General features: G+C 37.2%; 1 protein-coding gene across 1 annotated transcript in view; it reads left to right on the forward strand.

Moving 5' to 3' along the window:
• The first annotated feature begins 1146 nt into the window (after positions 1-1146).
• Positions 1147-18405, forward strand: part of pcxb (pyruvate carboxylase b) — a 255749-nt gene continuing 238490 nt past the window's right edge. The window contains exons 1-6 of the mRNA XM_053629257.1: positions 1147-1543; positions 10819-10958; positions 11123-11307; positions 15168-15333; positions 15422-15567; positions 17870-17987. Of these exons, the coding sequence (XP_053485232.1) occupies positions 10820-10958; positions 11123-11307; positions 15168-15333; positions 15422-15567; positions 17870-17987 (754 nt within the window). The 5' untranslated portion in view covers positions 1147-1543; position 10819. The remainder of the gene's footprint in view (positions 1544-10818; positions 10959-11122; positions 11308-15167; positions 15334-15421; positions 15568-17869; positions 17988-18405) is intronic.

Here is an 18405-nt window from a genome sequence, read left to right on the forward strand (position 1 = left end):
AAAATACTTAACCACATTACATCTGGAATTCCAGCAGGCTGTAAACAACTCCTGAGGCAACACGTCTGTTCAGTTATTGAGTGCTCCACAGCAATCAGACTACGAGACAATAGATAAAATATTACTTTAGAAAGATGACATGTCACTTTTGTTGATATTGTCACTATTTTCTTTAGATTTTGGCACAACCATCGGACTGTGGACATTAACAACTGGCCTTGTGGCCCATACCATGACCAGTTCTGTAAAAAAAAAAAAAAAAAAAAAACTTAAATAACAACACAAACAAACAAAATTTTATTAATTAGGTGAAAAGTTATTAATATGCTGCGCTTAAATTTTTTCTCCATGTAACTATTGCTACAAAAACAATTGTATAGGCTTTGCAGCTAGGCTTTAGAAGATACCAGGCTCATATATGCATGTTTACACCATGCATACATACTCCTCACTGAAGTACCTGTACTAATAGGCCATAAGTGTTATAGGAACATAATAAGATAAACATGTCCTGGAATTGTTTTGATAGCTCCTTGATCTTCATGGTGATGTTTGTTTAGGTAAGTTCTCTAGCAAACTCTGGGGCTTTCTATCAACTGATGTATTTATATTGAGAACACGTGACACTTTATTTGCACACAGTTTGACTTGGTTTAATTACCTATGACTTCTGTTGGCAACTGTTTGCACCAGAACAAATTTAGGGGTTTCATAGCAGTAGCAGTGAAAACTTATGCAATCACAACATTCATATATTTTTTTTTTATTTGTAAATAATTTTGGCAACTGTTTGAAAAACCGTTTAAATATTATGGACTAATTGCATAAAATGTGTGTGTGGGGGGGGGGGGAGCCCAATGTTGGGGGTGAATACTTGTGTGCAAGGAACTGTATCTGCTGCCTTCATTTAATATTTTACAAGATGATCTTCACCTTTGTTAAAGGTTAATATTATATTTGTTTTTATTGTCTTTTGAAAATGTTATTTCATCGTGTTTTTAAAGTTTTCCACCTCGGCCTATAGCATGCAACTGTTGCATGCTTTTCCTCTCACTCTTTTATTCATCTCTTACTCAATCTGTCTTTAAATCCTGCCGCTCTGTGCTCTTTGAGTTAGGCTTTCTGTGATTGGCTGATATGAATGGGGGCGTGCCTGTGTTGCACAATAAGCAGGCTCAGGATGAAAGGAGTGTGTGTGTGTGTGTGAGTGAGTGAGTGAGTGAGAGAGAGAAAGAGAGAGAGACAGACAGACAGAGAGAGAGAGAGAGAGAGAGAGAGAGAGAGAAAGAGAGAGAGAGAGAGAGAGCTGGACCTCATCATCCAAACAGGAGAAGGCCTGACGTTCTTGTTCACTGTCTGCTGGAACAGCAACACTTCCTCTGACAGTGTGTGTATGAGTGTATATGTGTGTTCTGTGCAAATAGAAGCTTCAACAGTATATTCTGCTCCTCCTTCAGAATCAGACGATATCAAGACCAAAGTGTTACTTTCTGCTTAAACATCTGTTTGTGACCTGAAAACTGCTCGCTGCAGGTGAATTCAGGTGAGTGTTTGCCTCTGGATCTCTTCAAACTGGTAAGGTATTACATTTAGGTGATAGTGTGTTACACGTGAATGTTTATGGCTTACATGATACATGAGATCAGGTTTTGTTAAGGTTGTTTTGATGTGTGAGCATGTTTGCACTGGACATGCAGCTGTGGATCAGCAGGACTGCATATTTTCTGTGCACATAGTCTGTTATTCATTTACAGTTACATTTATTCATTTAGGAGATGCTTTTATCTAAAGTGACTTAGAAATGAGGAAATACAAGCAAAGCAATATATGAGGTGGAGAGCAATACAAGATTTTTAACTGAGTTCTAGAGAAGCAAAGTGCACAAAGTAGAGGTGTAAGTGCCAGAGTAAGTGTTTTTCTTTAAAATAAATATATAAAGGGGGGTCAAGTTAAGTGTTCGAGGAAGAGGCGGGTCATTTTTAGCCATTTTTTGAAGCTAGTGACAGATTCTGCGGTCTGGATTGAGGTTGGAAGTTCATTCCACCACTGAGGGACAGTTAGTGTGAAGGTTCTGAAAAGGGACCGTGAGCCACACTGAGTAGGCACTACCAGGCATCGGTCGTTAACTGATCACAGGTTGCGTGAGGGAACGTAAACCTCAAGGAGGGTGTTGAGGTAGGAGGGTGCTGTTCCAGACAAGGTCTTGTACGTGAGCATCAAGGCCTTGAATTTGACACGGGCGGCTACAGGAAGCCAGTGGAGGGAGATGAAGAGGGGTATGACATGGGTTTTTTTGGGCTGGTTGAAGACAAGGCATGCTGCTGCGTTCTGAATCATCTGAAAGGGTTTGATGGAGCTGGCTGGGAGTCCTGAGAGTAGTGCGTTGCAATAGTCCAGTTTTGAGATAATAAGACTAGTAGCTATGTAGCCTGTTCAGTGTAAATTTGCATGTGAACTTCTTAACTGTTTGCTTGGGAATTAATTTGTTCACATGACATACCATGCCTGTGTGTGTGTGTGTGTGTGTGTGTGTGTGTGTGTGTGTGTGTGTGTGCATGTTAGTTTCTATTTTTGTGTACATACGTGTGCATACCCCAATGTCCATGTATATGTGACAGCTAAAGACACACATACTGCTCCTGCTTTAGTCACTGAAAAATGTGTGTGTGTGTGTGTGTGTGTGTGTGTGTGTGTGTGTGTGTGTGTGTGTGTGTTCGCTACAGGACCTTTGATTGCTGTATTTGTTTGGCATACAGGCTTAAGGTTTAAGCAATATGAGTGCAACAGGTTTTGTCACTCTGATCGCTCCTGTACACATATCAGTTAGTAGTAAGTATAATGTACTGATAGGATGTTTAATATACTTACACTGCATATATTATTTGAAATGGGAATCTTTGTTAATGTGCCATAGCTGTTATAGCATGGTTTAAGTCATATTGGAGTGATTGTAGAGTGTTGTATGTTTGAGTCTTGTACCTCCAATACTTTATAATAGCTTTACAACAATTTATGAGTAGCATTCTCAGAGAAAACAGACCTACATAAATAAATGTGCAGTTTATCAGTTACATCATTAGTGCATCCAGGGGCTGATAAAACAAAACAAAAACAAACAAAAAACACCTGTGTACAGAGTTCATGTTGGTTTTGATTAATATTTAAATGAGACACAAGTCTCAAAACACACAAATCAGCCATGAGTTCTAAAAACTTTATAACCCTCAGATGAAGTAAGATTGATCAGCTTGTATAAATCAGATAACCACAAAGAAATCATTGCACCTTTTGATTCATAAAAAGTTACATAAAAAGTTTATGGCTCATAAAAAGACATGGCTCAATTTTTTACATAATCTAAAATTCATTTATTAAATTAGATTGTTATTATTATTATTATTATTATTATTATTATTATTATTATTATTATTATTATTATTTAACTTTTTTTAAACTGAGTATGTAAAAATATACAGAATGGTATTTCTGTAATAGAGGCTGAGGCTGAATCCCCCTAGCCCAGGCTGTAAGTTTGTGCAGTTCTATAAGTTGAGTTAAGTGTTGGTGTAATAAATAAATAATTTAAGGCTGCATGATGGCTAACACATCCATAACATGACAGCAGCAGCTATTGCGAAGGGTTGTCCAATAATCGTAGGGTTGGGGGTTCGATTTTTGGCCCACATGCCTCCGCATGTCGAAGTGTCCTTGGACAAGAGACTGAACTGCGAATTGCTCCCTTGCATGGTAGCTCTGCTGCCATTGGTGTACGTGTGTGTGTGTTGGGGGGGGGGGGGGGGTGAGAAATAGTGTACAGCTAAGGTTAAAAACCGCTATATAAGTACAGACCATATACATACACTAGACTTAGACTAAGCAACATTGCACAAAGTACAAATGACATGATTGGATGTCAGAACCATAAGGTCTGTGTGGTTTGAATGAAAGAGCTGGCTAATGCATGACTGTGTTCCTATGTGTATACGTTTTGTGCCATATTTGTTTCTTGATAGGTAAGAGTTTTCCTGATAAGTATCATTTCCAGCCATCACTTATGATTTTAAAAAAAAAAACATTGTTCAAAATATAATTTTTACTGTAGAAATACAAAACTCAAATGAGTCCATTATTAGAGTCAGTCACAGCGCTTTCGGGGCTATGATACAGTTATATATATATGTGTGACAGTCATATATAGGCATGATGCTAACATAATAGGCTGTTTCTAATATTAGCACTAACAATTCCATTTACAATAACATTAAAGAATTGTAAAATCATTGCCCATACTTGTTATCTTAAAGAAAACATGGAGTCTGGGATGTTTTTTTGTCATACCATAACTCATACAGCAAAAGTTTGCCATGAATAATGTTTCAGCATTGCTAGAAAAGTTAGTAGTTATTTTGACCTGACAAACAACAATGCTTAGTATGTACAAAGTTGCTGCTCCAGTTTTTGCTTCACTCCTTACAGCAAACACCAGAACTGTTTGTCCATGTTCAAACATGGAAAACTTCTAACTGAAAAAACTTTGGCATAAACAAAGACACAAACACATCAAAGTGTAAACCATTAATTTGAAGCCTGTTCATTATTTGGTATGGGTAATTTTGTTAGGCACGTCAAGAAAGTAACCATCACTTCAAAATGCATGTTTGGCTTATTAGCTGTGTTCCCATAGTTGACGTTCTTACTTAAAAGCTATGCATAGCCGGTGGAAAAAAACAAACTAAAACAAACAAACAACAACAACAAAAAAACAAACAAACACAGTTCGCCAGCTATTTAACAGCTGTTCCAGCTGTCCATGTTGACTTACAAGGCTAATGGTAAAATGTTAGCACTCTATGTTAGCTCACACAAACTGCTTGGGTGACTTCCTATGTGCTCTAATGGAGCTGTGTTTGCCCCACTGATGACACAGAGCAAGAGTGTGCAGTTAAAAAGACAAACAAACAGGGAAGCAATAGCAAGTCAGATGGAAAGAGGGTAGCAGCAGGATAAGAGAAACCATCTGTGAAATGACATGACTGTGAAAATAAGGCTTGTGTTTAAAAGCTGTGATTGAATTTGAGCTCAGGTGACGAGACTGATGCAAATGATGCTGATAATCAGAATGATTTCAGAACTCATTTCCCATTGTACACATCTTTTGAGTAAAATATGGCGGCAATGTTTTTCCATAAAATTTTCCATTCCATGTAAACAGCGAGTATTGATGACCTTAATCTGACTAAAATCATACTCGAAGTAAACATAAGTTGATTAGGTTATAAATATAGAGGTAGAACAAGCATCTTGAAATATTTATTCTGATTTCATTTTGGCGGTGGACGGACTTTAAAATGCTAGAACTTTACTATATGTCCAAATAAGACACCAATTTCAGTTAAGGAAAACTTCTCATTTTCAGAATTATACTGCATTGGATGTGGTGGAAAATGTCAAACTGTTACCATCTCAATGTGTTTTCTCAGACTTCCACATATATGTGAAAAGAAAGACTTCCAGTACTTGTGTCACTGAGAATTGTATTCTGTCCAGGACTGTATTCAGAATTGTTTTAGTCCAGGACTGAACTTAATTCCCATCCGAAAGACCAGTCCTCTGATTAGTCAGTACGTTTACATGGACAACAATAATCCGATATTAACCCGATTAAGACAATACTCTGATTAAGAACCTACCATGTAAACAGCGAGTATTGATGACCTTAATCTGACTAAAATCATACATACATAAACACAAATGGAATTAAGACATGTGGAATAGTCCTGTTTTAGACACGTATTACAGACATGTACACACCTTAATCACACTATTAATGTCGTGTGGGAGTTTTCACTGCATTTTGGGACAGGACACGTACACACATGTCAGTGCTCAAGTGTTTGACGGCAAACAAGAGAGCACGGCTGCGTCTGAAACCGCATACTTACCTGCTATATAGTAGGAGGAATACATGTATACATGGAAATATGTGATTTGGGACGCAGCCCACGGCTTCAAGCAGTCGTCCATTTGCAGGTACAGCCTGACAAACAATTAAGTGCACTTGAAGCTTTCGTAAAATAAAAAATGAAACACACAAAACTGTATACGATACCATAACGAAGACGAAGTGTATGTTGATACGTGAAATTCTGGAGGGAACGTCAGACGGCGTGGCGGGGGGACGTAATGACGAGTGCCGTTAATCGATCTATGCTCTATAACACATAAAACAGGAACGTGAAAAGAATATTCTAAAAGTGACTCATGTAAACACCTTAATCACAATATTGTCTTATTCAGAATAAGATCAGTAATTATATTATTGCTGTCCATGTAAACATAGTCATTGTAAATTAACATCACATATTGGGTTTCATTAATAAGAAGAATCACCCTGTAATCAAGATATTAAAGGTTCTGTTTGAAGAACCTTGAAAAATCACTAACTGTATTCTGCTCTCATTTATTTACGACCTTTTACTCCGAAGAGGAATGCGGGATGATAACTGGCTTTAATTTACCCACGAGAATGCAGGGATGAGTGCTGACTTGCAAAATGTCTCACTGACTACCCAAAGAAAGCAGAGTTGTAAAGTCTAAGTTTGAAGAGGTGATGTCCTTGGGTGTTTGATCTGAGGACAAGGTGTAAGGTTTTTGGGCTGATATGTCTCTTCTTTTTCCTGGGAAAGTGTGTAGGTGAGAAAGGGCCAGAATTAGACAAGTAAAGAGGAATAGCACTTGGTATTTTTGGGAGATAATGAGATAGTAGATTTCAACTGCTCACATTTTACAAGCCCACAAGACAAAAACAATTTAGGTGCACTTTAGAGCTCAGAATATCCTCACTCTCCCACATAATAATCTGACTAAACTTCATTCTGCTGTATCACATTCTTTAAAGCCATAGACTCGAATACTTCAAAGAATTAGCCTAGATTACACCTCATATCTATTAGCTAATTCTTTAGTGTTAGTGATTGTCCAGGAATTCACATGTTAAACAGGTTAGGAGTGATTGCCAGTGTATTCTTCTGTACTAATCAGATATGGTAGCTTTGTTTGCTGACCTCTCATTGATCACTACACTCAGACTGTCTGAGATACGCCAGTCTGATTAAATATACCTAATAGCCGTTGTTTTAAAATGCACGCACACAGATATCGTACGTCATTCTCAGGCTTAAGTATACAGACAGTGATGTAAACTGTGTGTGAGACAGATCAGTCATGTTTGTGTTAACATTTTGCTAGTATCTAACCTGCACGTAATGTAATTAATTTTATATTTTTGCAGTAGAACTGCTTACAATTCAGGTGGTGAACTCAAAGCCATTCTGACAATGAGTTACAAGGTCATACAGTGCAACATCAAAGACAGGCGCAACTAAGTAAAACCTATTTTTAAAACTGAACATGGAACTGGCTGGGCTTTTCAATTATATACAATTTTCTGGATTGTCTAGGCAGAGATGGAAATATCCAAATGTTTAAATTTAAACTATTTTACTGTCCAATATTCTTAAAGTAGTATAAGAGTTCGGATCTAGTCTGTATCAGTCGGGTTCCTGGTCCTAACAACTGGAATGAAAACACATTGAGATTTCATAGCATTTCATACCATACCACAAATACATAGTGTGAACTGAATACAATTAGGAATATAGTTACATTGTAATTATACTCTAGGAATACCTGATAAAACTCAGAATGAGTGAGAAATGCTAATCGACGGCTCCCAAGCCATGCTTATCACTGTTACTGTCTGGCCTAAGCCTTGATCACTTTTTGAGCCATTGACATGGATATTCCCACCAACCACTTTAATAGGAACACCTGTACTCCTGCCCATTCATGCTATTATCTAATCAACTAATCCTGTAGCAGCAGTGCAATGCATAAAATCACACAGTTATGCATTTTTTAAAATGCTTTTCTGTTCACCATGGTTGTAAAGAGTGTTTACTTTTCACTTACTAAGCTTTCCTGTCAGTTGAACCAGTCTGGCCATTCTTCCCTTATCTCTCTCATCAACGAGGTGTTTCTGCCCACAAAGCTGTTGCTCACTGGGTGTATTTTGTTTTTCGCACCATTCTGTTTAAACTCTAGAGAGTGTTGTGTGTGACAATCACAGGAAATCAGCAGTTTCTGAAATATACCACGCCATGATCAAAGTCCCTGATATATTTTTGCCAGCTGTACTGTTTGATGTGAACTTTAACAGAAGCTTTTGACTTGCATTGCATTGCAGCCACATGATTGGGGAAAGGTTACAGGTGTTCCTATTAAAGTGTCTTGCTGATGCTGGCTAGATGTGAGCACTGTATGGGATGTATAGATTTTTATACTGTTTAGTTGGTGATATGAGAAAAAAATATATATTATGCCATGTGTATGAAAATGATCCTGAATATTGCAGCGTTAACAGTCCAAATGTAACTAAAGTTATCTAATATGCTAAATTACTACCCTCATTTGAAGACTAAAATTGAAACTTGGTCTAACCAGAGGGCCTGTTTATGGCTGCTACACCTTTTGATTCCCAAAACTGATCTATTAAATACTGTATGACTTGTGGTGCATGGGCAGGGCTTTGGGTTGGTTAGTAGGTCCATACATCCCCCTTGATTGCATTATGCAATACCACATTAATAATACATAATAAATTACCACATTATACTATAATGTAACAATATTTTATACATTAGTGCAGTTTCTGGGAAAAAAAAAAAACTAAACAAAAAAAAAAAAAAACATATATGTGAAGAATAATAATATTGGAATATTGTTCTGTGAACCCTGGCTTACTTTGACCAGATTTTAGATCACTACATAAAGGTTAATAGACAGGAAAAAGAGACACATTGAAGTTTTTGAGTAGCTTACCCTTTCTTATCTTTAAGCACAGCAATTATAGCTGCACTGAAGACAGGAACAGGGCTTGGTCTTCTCTGTTGAAAATCTAATGAGGTATTCTCTGTGACTGTGTTGAGACCCGGCTTTAGCTTCATTAGCCACATTATGTGTGAAGTGTTGAGGAAGCGAAGCATGATCAGGCAGGTCTTAAGGTTTTTGCTTGTGCATGTATATGCATGTCTGACCTTGTGAATGTTGCACTAAAGTTCAATGTATCTCTTCACTGTCATACAGCACACTGTCAAAAACATGACATAGGCACATTATCAGAAAATAAATGAACCTAGTGACCCTCTCCCAATGAAAGCACAAAGTAAGGGTATGTGTATAGTATGTGTGTGTAAGAGGGTTTCGTTAGTAATACTTTTAATACATTGACACGTGTAATGATTTCTTTTCATGAAGGTATAGATCATTTTTAGGTGATTCATGCAAAATGTACAATATACAACATGACAACAGGATTATATTATATATACTGTGAATCATATTGAGACTGTCATTTTTCTAACTTCATTTAAAACTGTTATTTTTAATTGCATAAATATTTTATTATTCTGATTCATTTGAATAATAACAAGCCTTTAAATACTGCCACAGACTGAGCAAAAAAAAAAAAAAAAAGACAGTACTGCTACACTATGAATTTGTTTTACATAAAACATTAAAGATGAGACTAGTATGTTGCTTTCGGAAGATAAAAAATACAAGTTTTGTTGTGATTTTATATTTCTGGAATCCAAGGAAAAATCTGCTCTTAATTCACTGATTCTTTTTATTTAATTATTATTTTTTAAATCATTTAAATTGTATTAAGTTTTATTTGTACAGTATAACACAACACTTCCAACAACAGACATTGTCACAGAACAGCTTTACGGAAATCCAGAAGTAGATTTAAATCCATAATGAGCAAGCCAGTGATAACAGTGTCAAGGAAAACTCGAAAAAGAAACCATTAGATAACCCAAGACACAAAATAAAACTAATCTTTGTCTGTGCAACACTGGATGGTGTTTTAATTTAAATACACTCCCATGTACTATATATGAATTGTACAAGATGACACACTGGCCTGAAGTGTTTGTGTGTCGCGTAAGATTAATCAACTCTTTTAGATATTCTTCATATGAAGCACCTTTATACAAGGATACAGTGCTTTTCATGGATGCTCCTTGGCTTCCAAAGTTGTTCAGCTGGTTGTGGTGTATTAGTGTTTAATGGGCAAAGGTGGAAGGCTTGTGCATACAAACCACAGAGATTTGCCGCTGTTTATACACAGAGTTTGTTACCTGAATATAAGACTCACTAATGCTGTATTATAATGTATGCCTTAAACTAAACGCTATTAGTGAGATTCATCATTCAGTGTGATGCATGATGCTTTATTACCAATGTGCATATTTAAAGCTATATGTGTGGACAACTTGCGTATCATTTTTTTCTGGACAGAAAAAGGCAGTAGCTTTAATAATTTTGCATGGCATTACTGCTTAGTACCATAAGATGGCAGCAACCCCACACCAACTGAAGCAAAAGTCTGCTTTCTGGGGCAATAAGGACCATAATGGTGGATAGCCATAACAATGTTGGAGGAAATGGCATCAATTAACTGTTGTCATAAAACTTTGTGGATCATTAGTTCCGTTTTGAGCATTTATGTTAAGTAATATTGTACAGTAATTTTGTTCAATGTTGCCCTTGTCCCATGTACCTTTATGGACCGTGACCTATCTCTCACATCATTTAGTTTTATATTTCATTCTGTCTTATTGAAGGATGCTTTTGAAATGGACATCTGTTATTATCTCTCCCCTTCCCCTTTCTTTCTCTCTCTCTCTCTCTCTCTCTCTCTCTCTCTCTCTCTCTCTCTCTCTCTCTCTCTCTCTCTCTCTGTCTCCCCCTCAGGATGGTGTATTTGGGAGTGGTGAAGCATGGCTTGGGTATGCTCTCTATCCGGAGAGCATACCTGCTATCACGCTCGGCGCACACATCACCTCAGAGCCTTGAGTACCGGCCAATCAAAAAGGTCATGGTAGCCAACAGAGGTGAGGCCATTGGTCACATCCTTCAGAGTGTGCTGGACTAGTATTGTGTTTTATTCCCATTTAAGATCTATTCTGATGTAACCGTAGGTGAGACAGTCTTAATTCCTGATTTTTTTGTTTGTTTTTTTTCTTCATAATGTCTGGGTGTTCCCTCTTGTGCACAGGTGAGATAGCAATCCGTGTATTCCGGGCATGTACGGAGCTGGGGATCCGGACAGTGGCTGTGTACTCCGAGCAGGATACAGGCCAAATGCACAGACAGAAAGCAGATGAAGCCTACCTGATTGGCAAAGGGCTGCCCCCTGTCGCTGCTTACCTCCACATCCATGACATCATCAAAGTGGCCAAGGTCAGACAGCTCTTTCTGGCTGCAGTCCATTTTGAAGTGATCGTGACTGTATGCTTCCCACTCTGAAGGTTATGGGAACTCTGAAGGGTCTCCCACTGTAAACGTCAAAATGAACAGCCCTTTAAAATTCAGCTAAATGTCTTTTTTTTTCTCTGAAGACAAACCGGTGTTCTTTCATCCTTATGTAAATTTCACGTATTTTCATTATTATCTAGTTATTCAGGCATTCGTCCTAACTTATTCTAGAATTATTCAATGGCTACAGTGAAAATATTAAGAAAGGGATGTAGTTACTGTACAAGAGTCAGGAATGTAATTGTGCCCCCAGCCTGGACATTTAAAGAGCAAATATTAAGTGATATAAACACTTTATCACACTGCTACCATTTTATTTCACCAATCACAATTCACTTGGCTTTCTTTTTCAAATAAAAAGTAGGCTTATTTATAATTGCAGACAAAGCAAATGAACAAACTACCAGCTATTACCTCGGGTAAGGTTAAAAAAAAATGGAACCACTATATTGCTAATTTGCCAAAACACTGCTTATGGCAATTTCTTTTAAGTAAGGCCAACGTTTTGTTATTCAACTTGATGTACTTGAGATAAGAACATTTGGTTGCTGCTGCTGAATCTTGGGATCGAAGTGCCCATCAGTGGGACCTTTCAGCAATGACCTTTAAAAAGGGCTATTTGAAGTAAAGGCTTTTTATCCCTCCTATTTGGTAAGACCGTACAAACAGCTGCCTAGGGCGTTCCTTTTCGAAAAAACGCTGTATACGCTTCATCACTTCAGAATGGACCACAACGTTTCTCTGTTACTGCTAATCTAGTGTATGAGAATGCCTCAGGATGATTCTCTGTCTGTATGTATTTCTGACTTGCCATGACAGTCTGTTTTATTGTTTGTCTATCACTGTGTTTATGTTTCCTATCACTAACATTTTCTCTGTCACAAAGGCAGAACAAATTGGAAATCTACAGCACATTTTCTAAACATGCTCCAATTTTCCAAAACTATAATTAGGAAACTAAAAATGCTCTGAACTATAAAAACAGCCGGGGATGTGGGAAGCACCTCCTGCTATGCTTTCTTTGCTCTGGCAGGATGCTAATGTAATGTCCCCACATGTGTCCTCTGAACACGGTGTTACTGCTCATATGGATTTCTGTCATATACTTACTTTCCACTTTCTTACAGAGAAATGCTTCTCTGTGGTGTTAAAAAAGCATAATAGGAAAGAAGAAACATTTTTTCAGGGAACAGGGTGTCCACCACCACAGCAGTGTGGTTGAAACTGATATTATCTGAAATAACAATATAGCTTTTCTCTGCTCTTGATGAAATATATATAATTGATTAGAGCAAGCTGTGAGATATGGACCAATATTGGCTGATGGCAGCACACAGAGCAATTCCTCCTGTGCACATTGTACCACAGTTTCCTGGTGGTCAATAATATTCTCCATTATTAGTTCAAGTTTATTCCTGGACCAATAGTGAAGATGCAATCTTGTGGGTAGTCCCTGAAATCAAGCTCAGATACACAAAAGCACACATGTGAATATCTTAACTAGAGATGCAGTAAATGTCAGTCTAAAGTCACGCATTTGAGTTTTTTTAATTGGAATGTTCAATTCCATGTTCACTTTTTCAAAACTCTTCACAGAGCACTCCATATGGACCAAACTGGGAATGAGTTTTTCATTGCCTTTATACAGAATACATTTACTGAACACTCACATTTTTTTTCTCATTCAATCCCCAATACTGGCAAAACTATGCATTTTGACAGCTCAATTTGCAAATGTTGGCTTACACTATGCTAAACAGATGATTTCCAAACCAAATGACCACCAGTTACATATCATATGATCCCTAAATAGCTAAGCAATAAATACTCTTGCATATTGAACTACAATCAAAGCTCAAAAAATGTCTACAATGCCTATGAAAAAAATATAATAGATTACTGAAAAAACAAAAGGTTAAACAATAAACACAATTTTTCACAGCCTTCTTTGCTCATATTTACCAGGGGTGTCAATATTAGTGAAGGGCACTGTGTATCTGTACTGCATATTGTATAAACAAAGTGTGTGTGTGTATATATATATATATATATATATATATATATATATATATATATATATATATATATATATATAGATAGATAGATAGATAGATAAATAGATAGATATATGATTTATTGCATTACATTATATGGCCAATTCCATACAGTAAGTATATAGTTACCTGTTTGTAATAGACAAAAACTTTCCACAATTAAAGTACAATGTTTTAATTTTTTATTTTTTTTTATTTTTTTTTTTTTAAGGGAGATTTCTGGAGTGACATGCTAAACAGCATTCTCCACCACTAATATCAAAATCCTATTTGAGTGAATGTCTTTTGGAAGAATGATTTTCATCCCTACAGTACAGTTCCAGAGAATATCTGCCAATGTGTACTGAAGCTGTTCTGGCAGCTTATGGTGACCCAAAACCTTACTGTACTAACACACTTTATGTTGGTAGCTGAAATCTGACTACTATATTGAGTAAACCAGTATGCAAGGTCACTGGCATTAGGCTAACTATTATACTTTGTAAACCAGAAGCCAAGTTCACGATCAGGTTTTAGCCTTGCTACTATGTGATTGAGGGAGACCAAACTACAGAGAAGGAACTGTTAACTAAATTGTTTACAAATAGTATGTATTTTTTATGTTCAGTCAGTTGAAAACACATCATTGCTGCAGGTAAGACAGCAGTGTACCACATTCCAGTGTCACAATAGATAAATTGCCTGGGTTGGAGTTTTAGATATATACAGTTATAAATGCTAACTTAAAGTGGCTCAAACATGGCTGTACCCTTTGCCCAGTGTCGCTCTCTCTACTACCATATGCCATATTTATTTTTCTATTAATAGATGAGTGCCTTTCATGCCTCTTTTTCTTCCTCCTCTGCTGCCTTCCTCTTATTTCAGCTCTTTCTGAAAAGTTTCAATGCACTCTTTCATAGCAATCATATGAACTGTTTAACCAATCCTCCATTCTGACTGATGTGAAAAGTTTTGCTTCGTAATATTTGCACCTTGAGCATTGTGTGTTAATTGAGTTCAGGATGTGATAACTCGAGTCGATTATATTGAATGCTGGTGCTCTCTAAATGAACACAAGGTTCAGACTATGTTTTATTAAGAGACAAAGAGACTTTTGTGCTTGCAGGTGAAATATAGTTCTAGCTTTGGATGATTTTTTTATTTATTTGTTTTGCTATAGTTTTAGTATGGAGATACTATGGATAAATGGCAATCATTCAAAGCTGAGGTTAATGAAAACAGGGGCGTGGCCAGACCTTCAGACTCCATTTGCCTTTAAACATGGTATACAGATTGGGCCTTGAGTGGTTTATGTGTAATTTTCACAGTAGACTCATTTTACACCAGGAGCTTATCTATGCCTCTAACAATAAAGTGCCACGCACACACACACACACACACACACACACACACACACACACACACAAAAAGACCTACACTCATGCAGATTTTTCCAAACATAATCTATCCTGCCTTATTCTGTGAGAGTGATTTAGTGGGGTTCTTCGTCCTAATCCATTATCATGGAGAGCACACATTCAGCCAACAGAGGGAGGCTGGCTTCCAATTACCCCCTGATTGAGATTTTAATAAATTTAGTATTTGCTTTGCATACTTTCAGGCTAATTAGCACTGATGCACATCTTCTATCTTTCATGCAATTTCTTTTTTCATTCTTCTTATTTCCATTTTTTAAAACCTTTTTTATATTCTCATCGGTCTCCTACTTTACATTTACCATCTCTTTTGCAGGAGAATAATGTGGATGCCATCCATCCAGGATATGGGTTTTTGTCAGAGCGTTCGGATTTTGCTCAGGCCTGTGAGGACTCAGGGGTTAGATTCATTGGCCCAAGTCCAGAAGTGGTGCGCAAGATGGGGGATAAAGTAGAGGCTCGTGCTCTAGCCATCCAAGCTGGTATGGTGTTTTCCCTTAACAAATAAAAAATTTCTTTGTGCTATATGTCCTTGATACAATAATAAGCTACTTGTTTATATACGTTTAGGTGTCCCAGTGGTCCCAGGGACAAATGCGCCAATATCCTCTCTACAGGATGCTCAGGAGTTTGCTAAGACCTACGGCTTTCCCATCATTTTCAAAGCAGCCTATGGGGGAGGTGGTCGTGGCATGCGGGTAGTCAGGGAGTATGAGGTATGTATGTATTTTAGTGTATATTCATATTTGTGAATAGATGTGATGGCTATATCCACCAGAATATAACAATTTCTATCGTCATGTACAGTAATTATATTGTTTTTTCTAACGTAAGTTTTCGCTGCATACTAATTCCCCTTACATTCTCATTGCCGAATAATTTATTCATAATGTATAACAAGCATATGGGCAAATTCTAACAAATCTAACACCATTATTTGAATAATTTATACAATATTAATATCATAGATCCACCTGCAAGAGAATGAAATACTTTACCCTTGACTCAGCAAGAGAGAAAGGGAGAGAAAGCCTTTTTATTGTTTGTTTTATTCTTGATGATAACGGCTTATAGCTCATGGAAATCAAAAATCCAGTATCTCAAAATATTCGACTAAAGAACTTAAGAATAAGAACTTCTATTTTTGTTTATGTCTCACACTCAATTGTTTAAAAAATTAAAACAAAATCTAAGATAAAACAACCTGAGTAAACATAAAATACAGTTTTTAAATGAAAATATTATTTATTGAAGCATAAATAAGTATTTAGTTACCCATAGTTACTAATTCTCCAAATCTGTGAAACTGCATCCATAATGGGGTTCAGCTGGACTAGACACAACCAGGCCTGATTACTGCAAACCCTGTTCAATCAAAATCAACACTTAAATAGAACTTTATTAACAGTATAAAGCTGGTTAAAAGGTTTTACAGAGTAACACACTATGCCGAAATGGAAAGAAATTCCAGAAATGATGAAGAAGAAGGTGACTGAAATACATCAGTCTCGGAAGTGTTACAAAGTTATTTCAAAGGCTCTGGGACTCCAAAGAACCACATTGAAAGCCATTATCTCCAAATGGAAAAAAACTCAGCACAATAGTGAACCTTCCCAGAAGTGGCTGGCCTTCCAAAATTCCTCCAAGAGCACAACAACGACTCATCCAGAAAGTCACAAAACTTGCCTCTCTTGCATCAATAAAGTTCACTGTTCATGACTCCACTATCAGAAAGACACTGGGCAAAAATGGCATCCATGGAAGAGTGGCGAGGTGAAAACCACTGCTTAATCCAGAAGAACATTAATGCTCATCTGAATTTTGCCAAAACACACATTAATGATCCTCAAACCTTTTGGAGAATGTTCTGTGGACTGATGAGTCGAAAGTGGAACTGTTTGGAAGACAGGGGTCCCATTACATCTGGCGTAAACCAAACACAGAATTCCACAAAAAGAACATCATACCTACGGTCAAGCATGGTGGTGAAAGTGTGATGGTGTGGGGATGCTTTGCTGCTTCAGGGTCTGGGCAACTTGCAGTAATTGAGGGAAACATGAATTCTGCGCTCTACCAGAAAATCCTAAAGGAGAATGTCCAGTCTTCAGTCCGTAAGTTGAAACTCATCACAATTGGATAAGAAGTTATCCAAAGCGTAGGCGTAAGTCCATCTTCTGAGTGGAACCTGTCCTGTTAAACCGCTGTATGGTCTTGGCCACCATGCTGCAGCTCAGTGTCAGGGTCTTGGCAATCTTCTTATAGCCTAGGCCATCTTTATGTCTTTATGTAGAGCAACAATTCTTTTGTTCAGATCCTCAGAGAGTTCTTTACCATGAGGTGCCATGTTGAACTTCCAGTGACCAGTATGAGGGAGTGTGAGAGCGATGACACCAAATTTAACACACCTGCTCCCCATTCACACCTGAGACCTTATAACACTAACAAGTCACATGACACCAGGGAGGGAAAATGGTTAATTGGGCCCAGTTTGGACATTTTCACTTAGGGGTGTACTCCCTTTTGTTGCAAGCGGTTTATACATCAATGGCTGTGTGTTGAGTTATTTTGAGGGTACAGCAAATTTACACTGTTATACAAGCTGGACACTCACTACTTTACATTGTAGCAAAGTGTCATTTCTTCAGTTTTATCACATGAAAAGATATAATCAAATATTTACAAAAATGTGAGGGGTGTACTCACTCTTGTGAGATACTGTGTGTATATATATATATATATATATATATATATATATATATATATATATATATATATATATATATATATATATATAAAATATATAATATTTTTTTCCAATTCATGCGATTTTTTTTATAACTGAAGCCTTGAAGGCTTGTCATGTTTTTAATTAAAGTTGCATTTTGCCTCATAGACAGCGGAGCCTTCTAGAAAAAAAAAAAACCTGCACTTTTCAGGATTTACTCCACTTTCCATACAGGTCCATGTCTGATAAATTGTATTAATTAATTGTAATATTTGTAATGCATGATTTTGCAGGAGTTAGAAGAGAATTATCAGAGGGCATACTCTGAGGCTTTGGCTGCTTTCGGAAATGGCGCTCTGTTTGTAGAGAAGTTCATTGAGAAACCACGCCACATAGAGGTGCAAATTCTAGGTGAGTGTGTGTGGATGTGTGTGGATTCCTCTTACTATGATTTATTAGCTTGGCTCTGGCATATTCTAGCCATTATGTGGGAGTATTTTCACTCATTAAGCATGATTTGTTCCTCTGGCGCTTGGCGCTTTCTTGATATTATACATTTAAAAGTGAATATAACTTGTTAAGGGAGAACAGGAGTGTTTCGGTGGAAGCAGTGCACTAAGCGAAAAAGAGCAAGGACACACAGTGTCAGTGATGCAAAGTAGCTCTCTGGTGTTTTTTTTTAAATTATTATTATTGCCAGTGCTCGTCACCACAACCCAGCTGAAGGACACGGGACTGGGCTGAATGTTATGGTAGAGTGGATGACCTGAATATTTTCAGAGGGGACTATTGAGCACTTACTCAAATCGGGGAGCCTATTAGAATAAAG

Source organism: Ictalurus furcatus, chromosome 7, assembly GCF_023375685.1.
Source record: "Ictalurus furcatus strain D&B chromosome 7, Billie_1.0, whole genome shotgun sequence".
Lineage (NCBI taxonomy): Eukaryota > Metazoa > Chordata > Actinopteri > Siluriformes > Ictaluridae > Ictalurus > Ictalurus furcatus.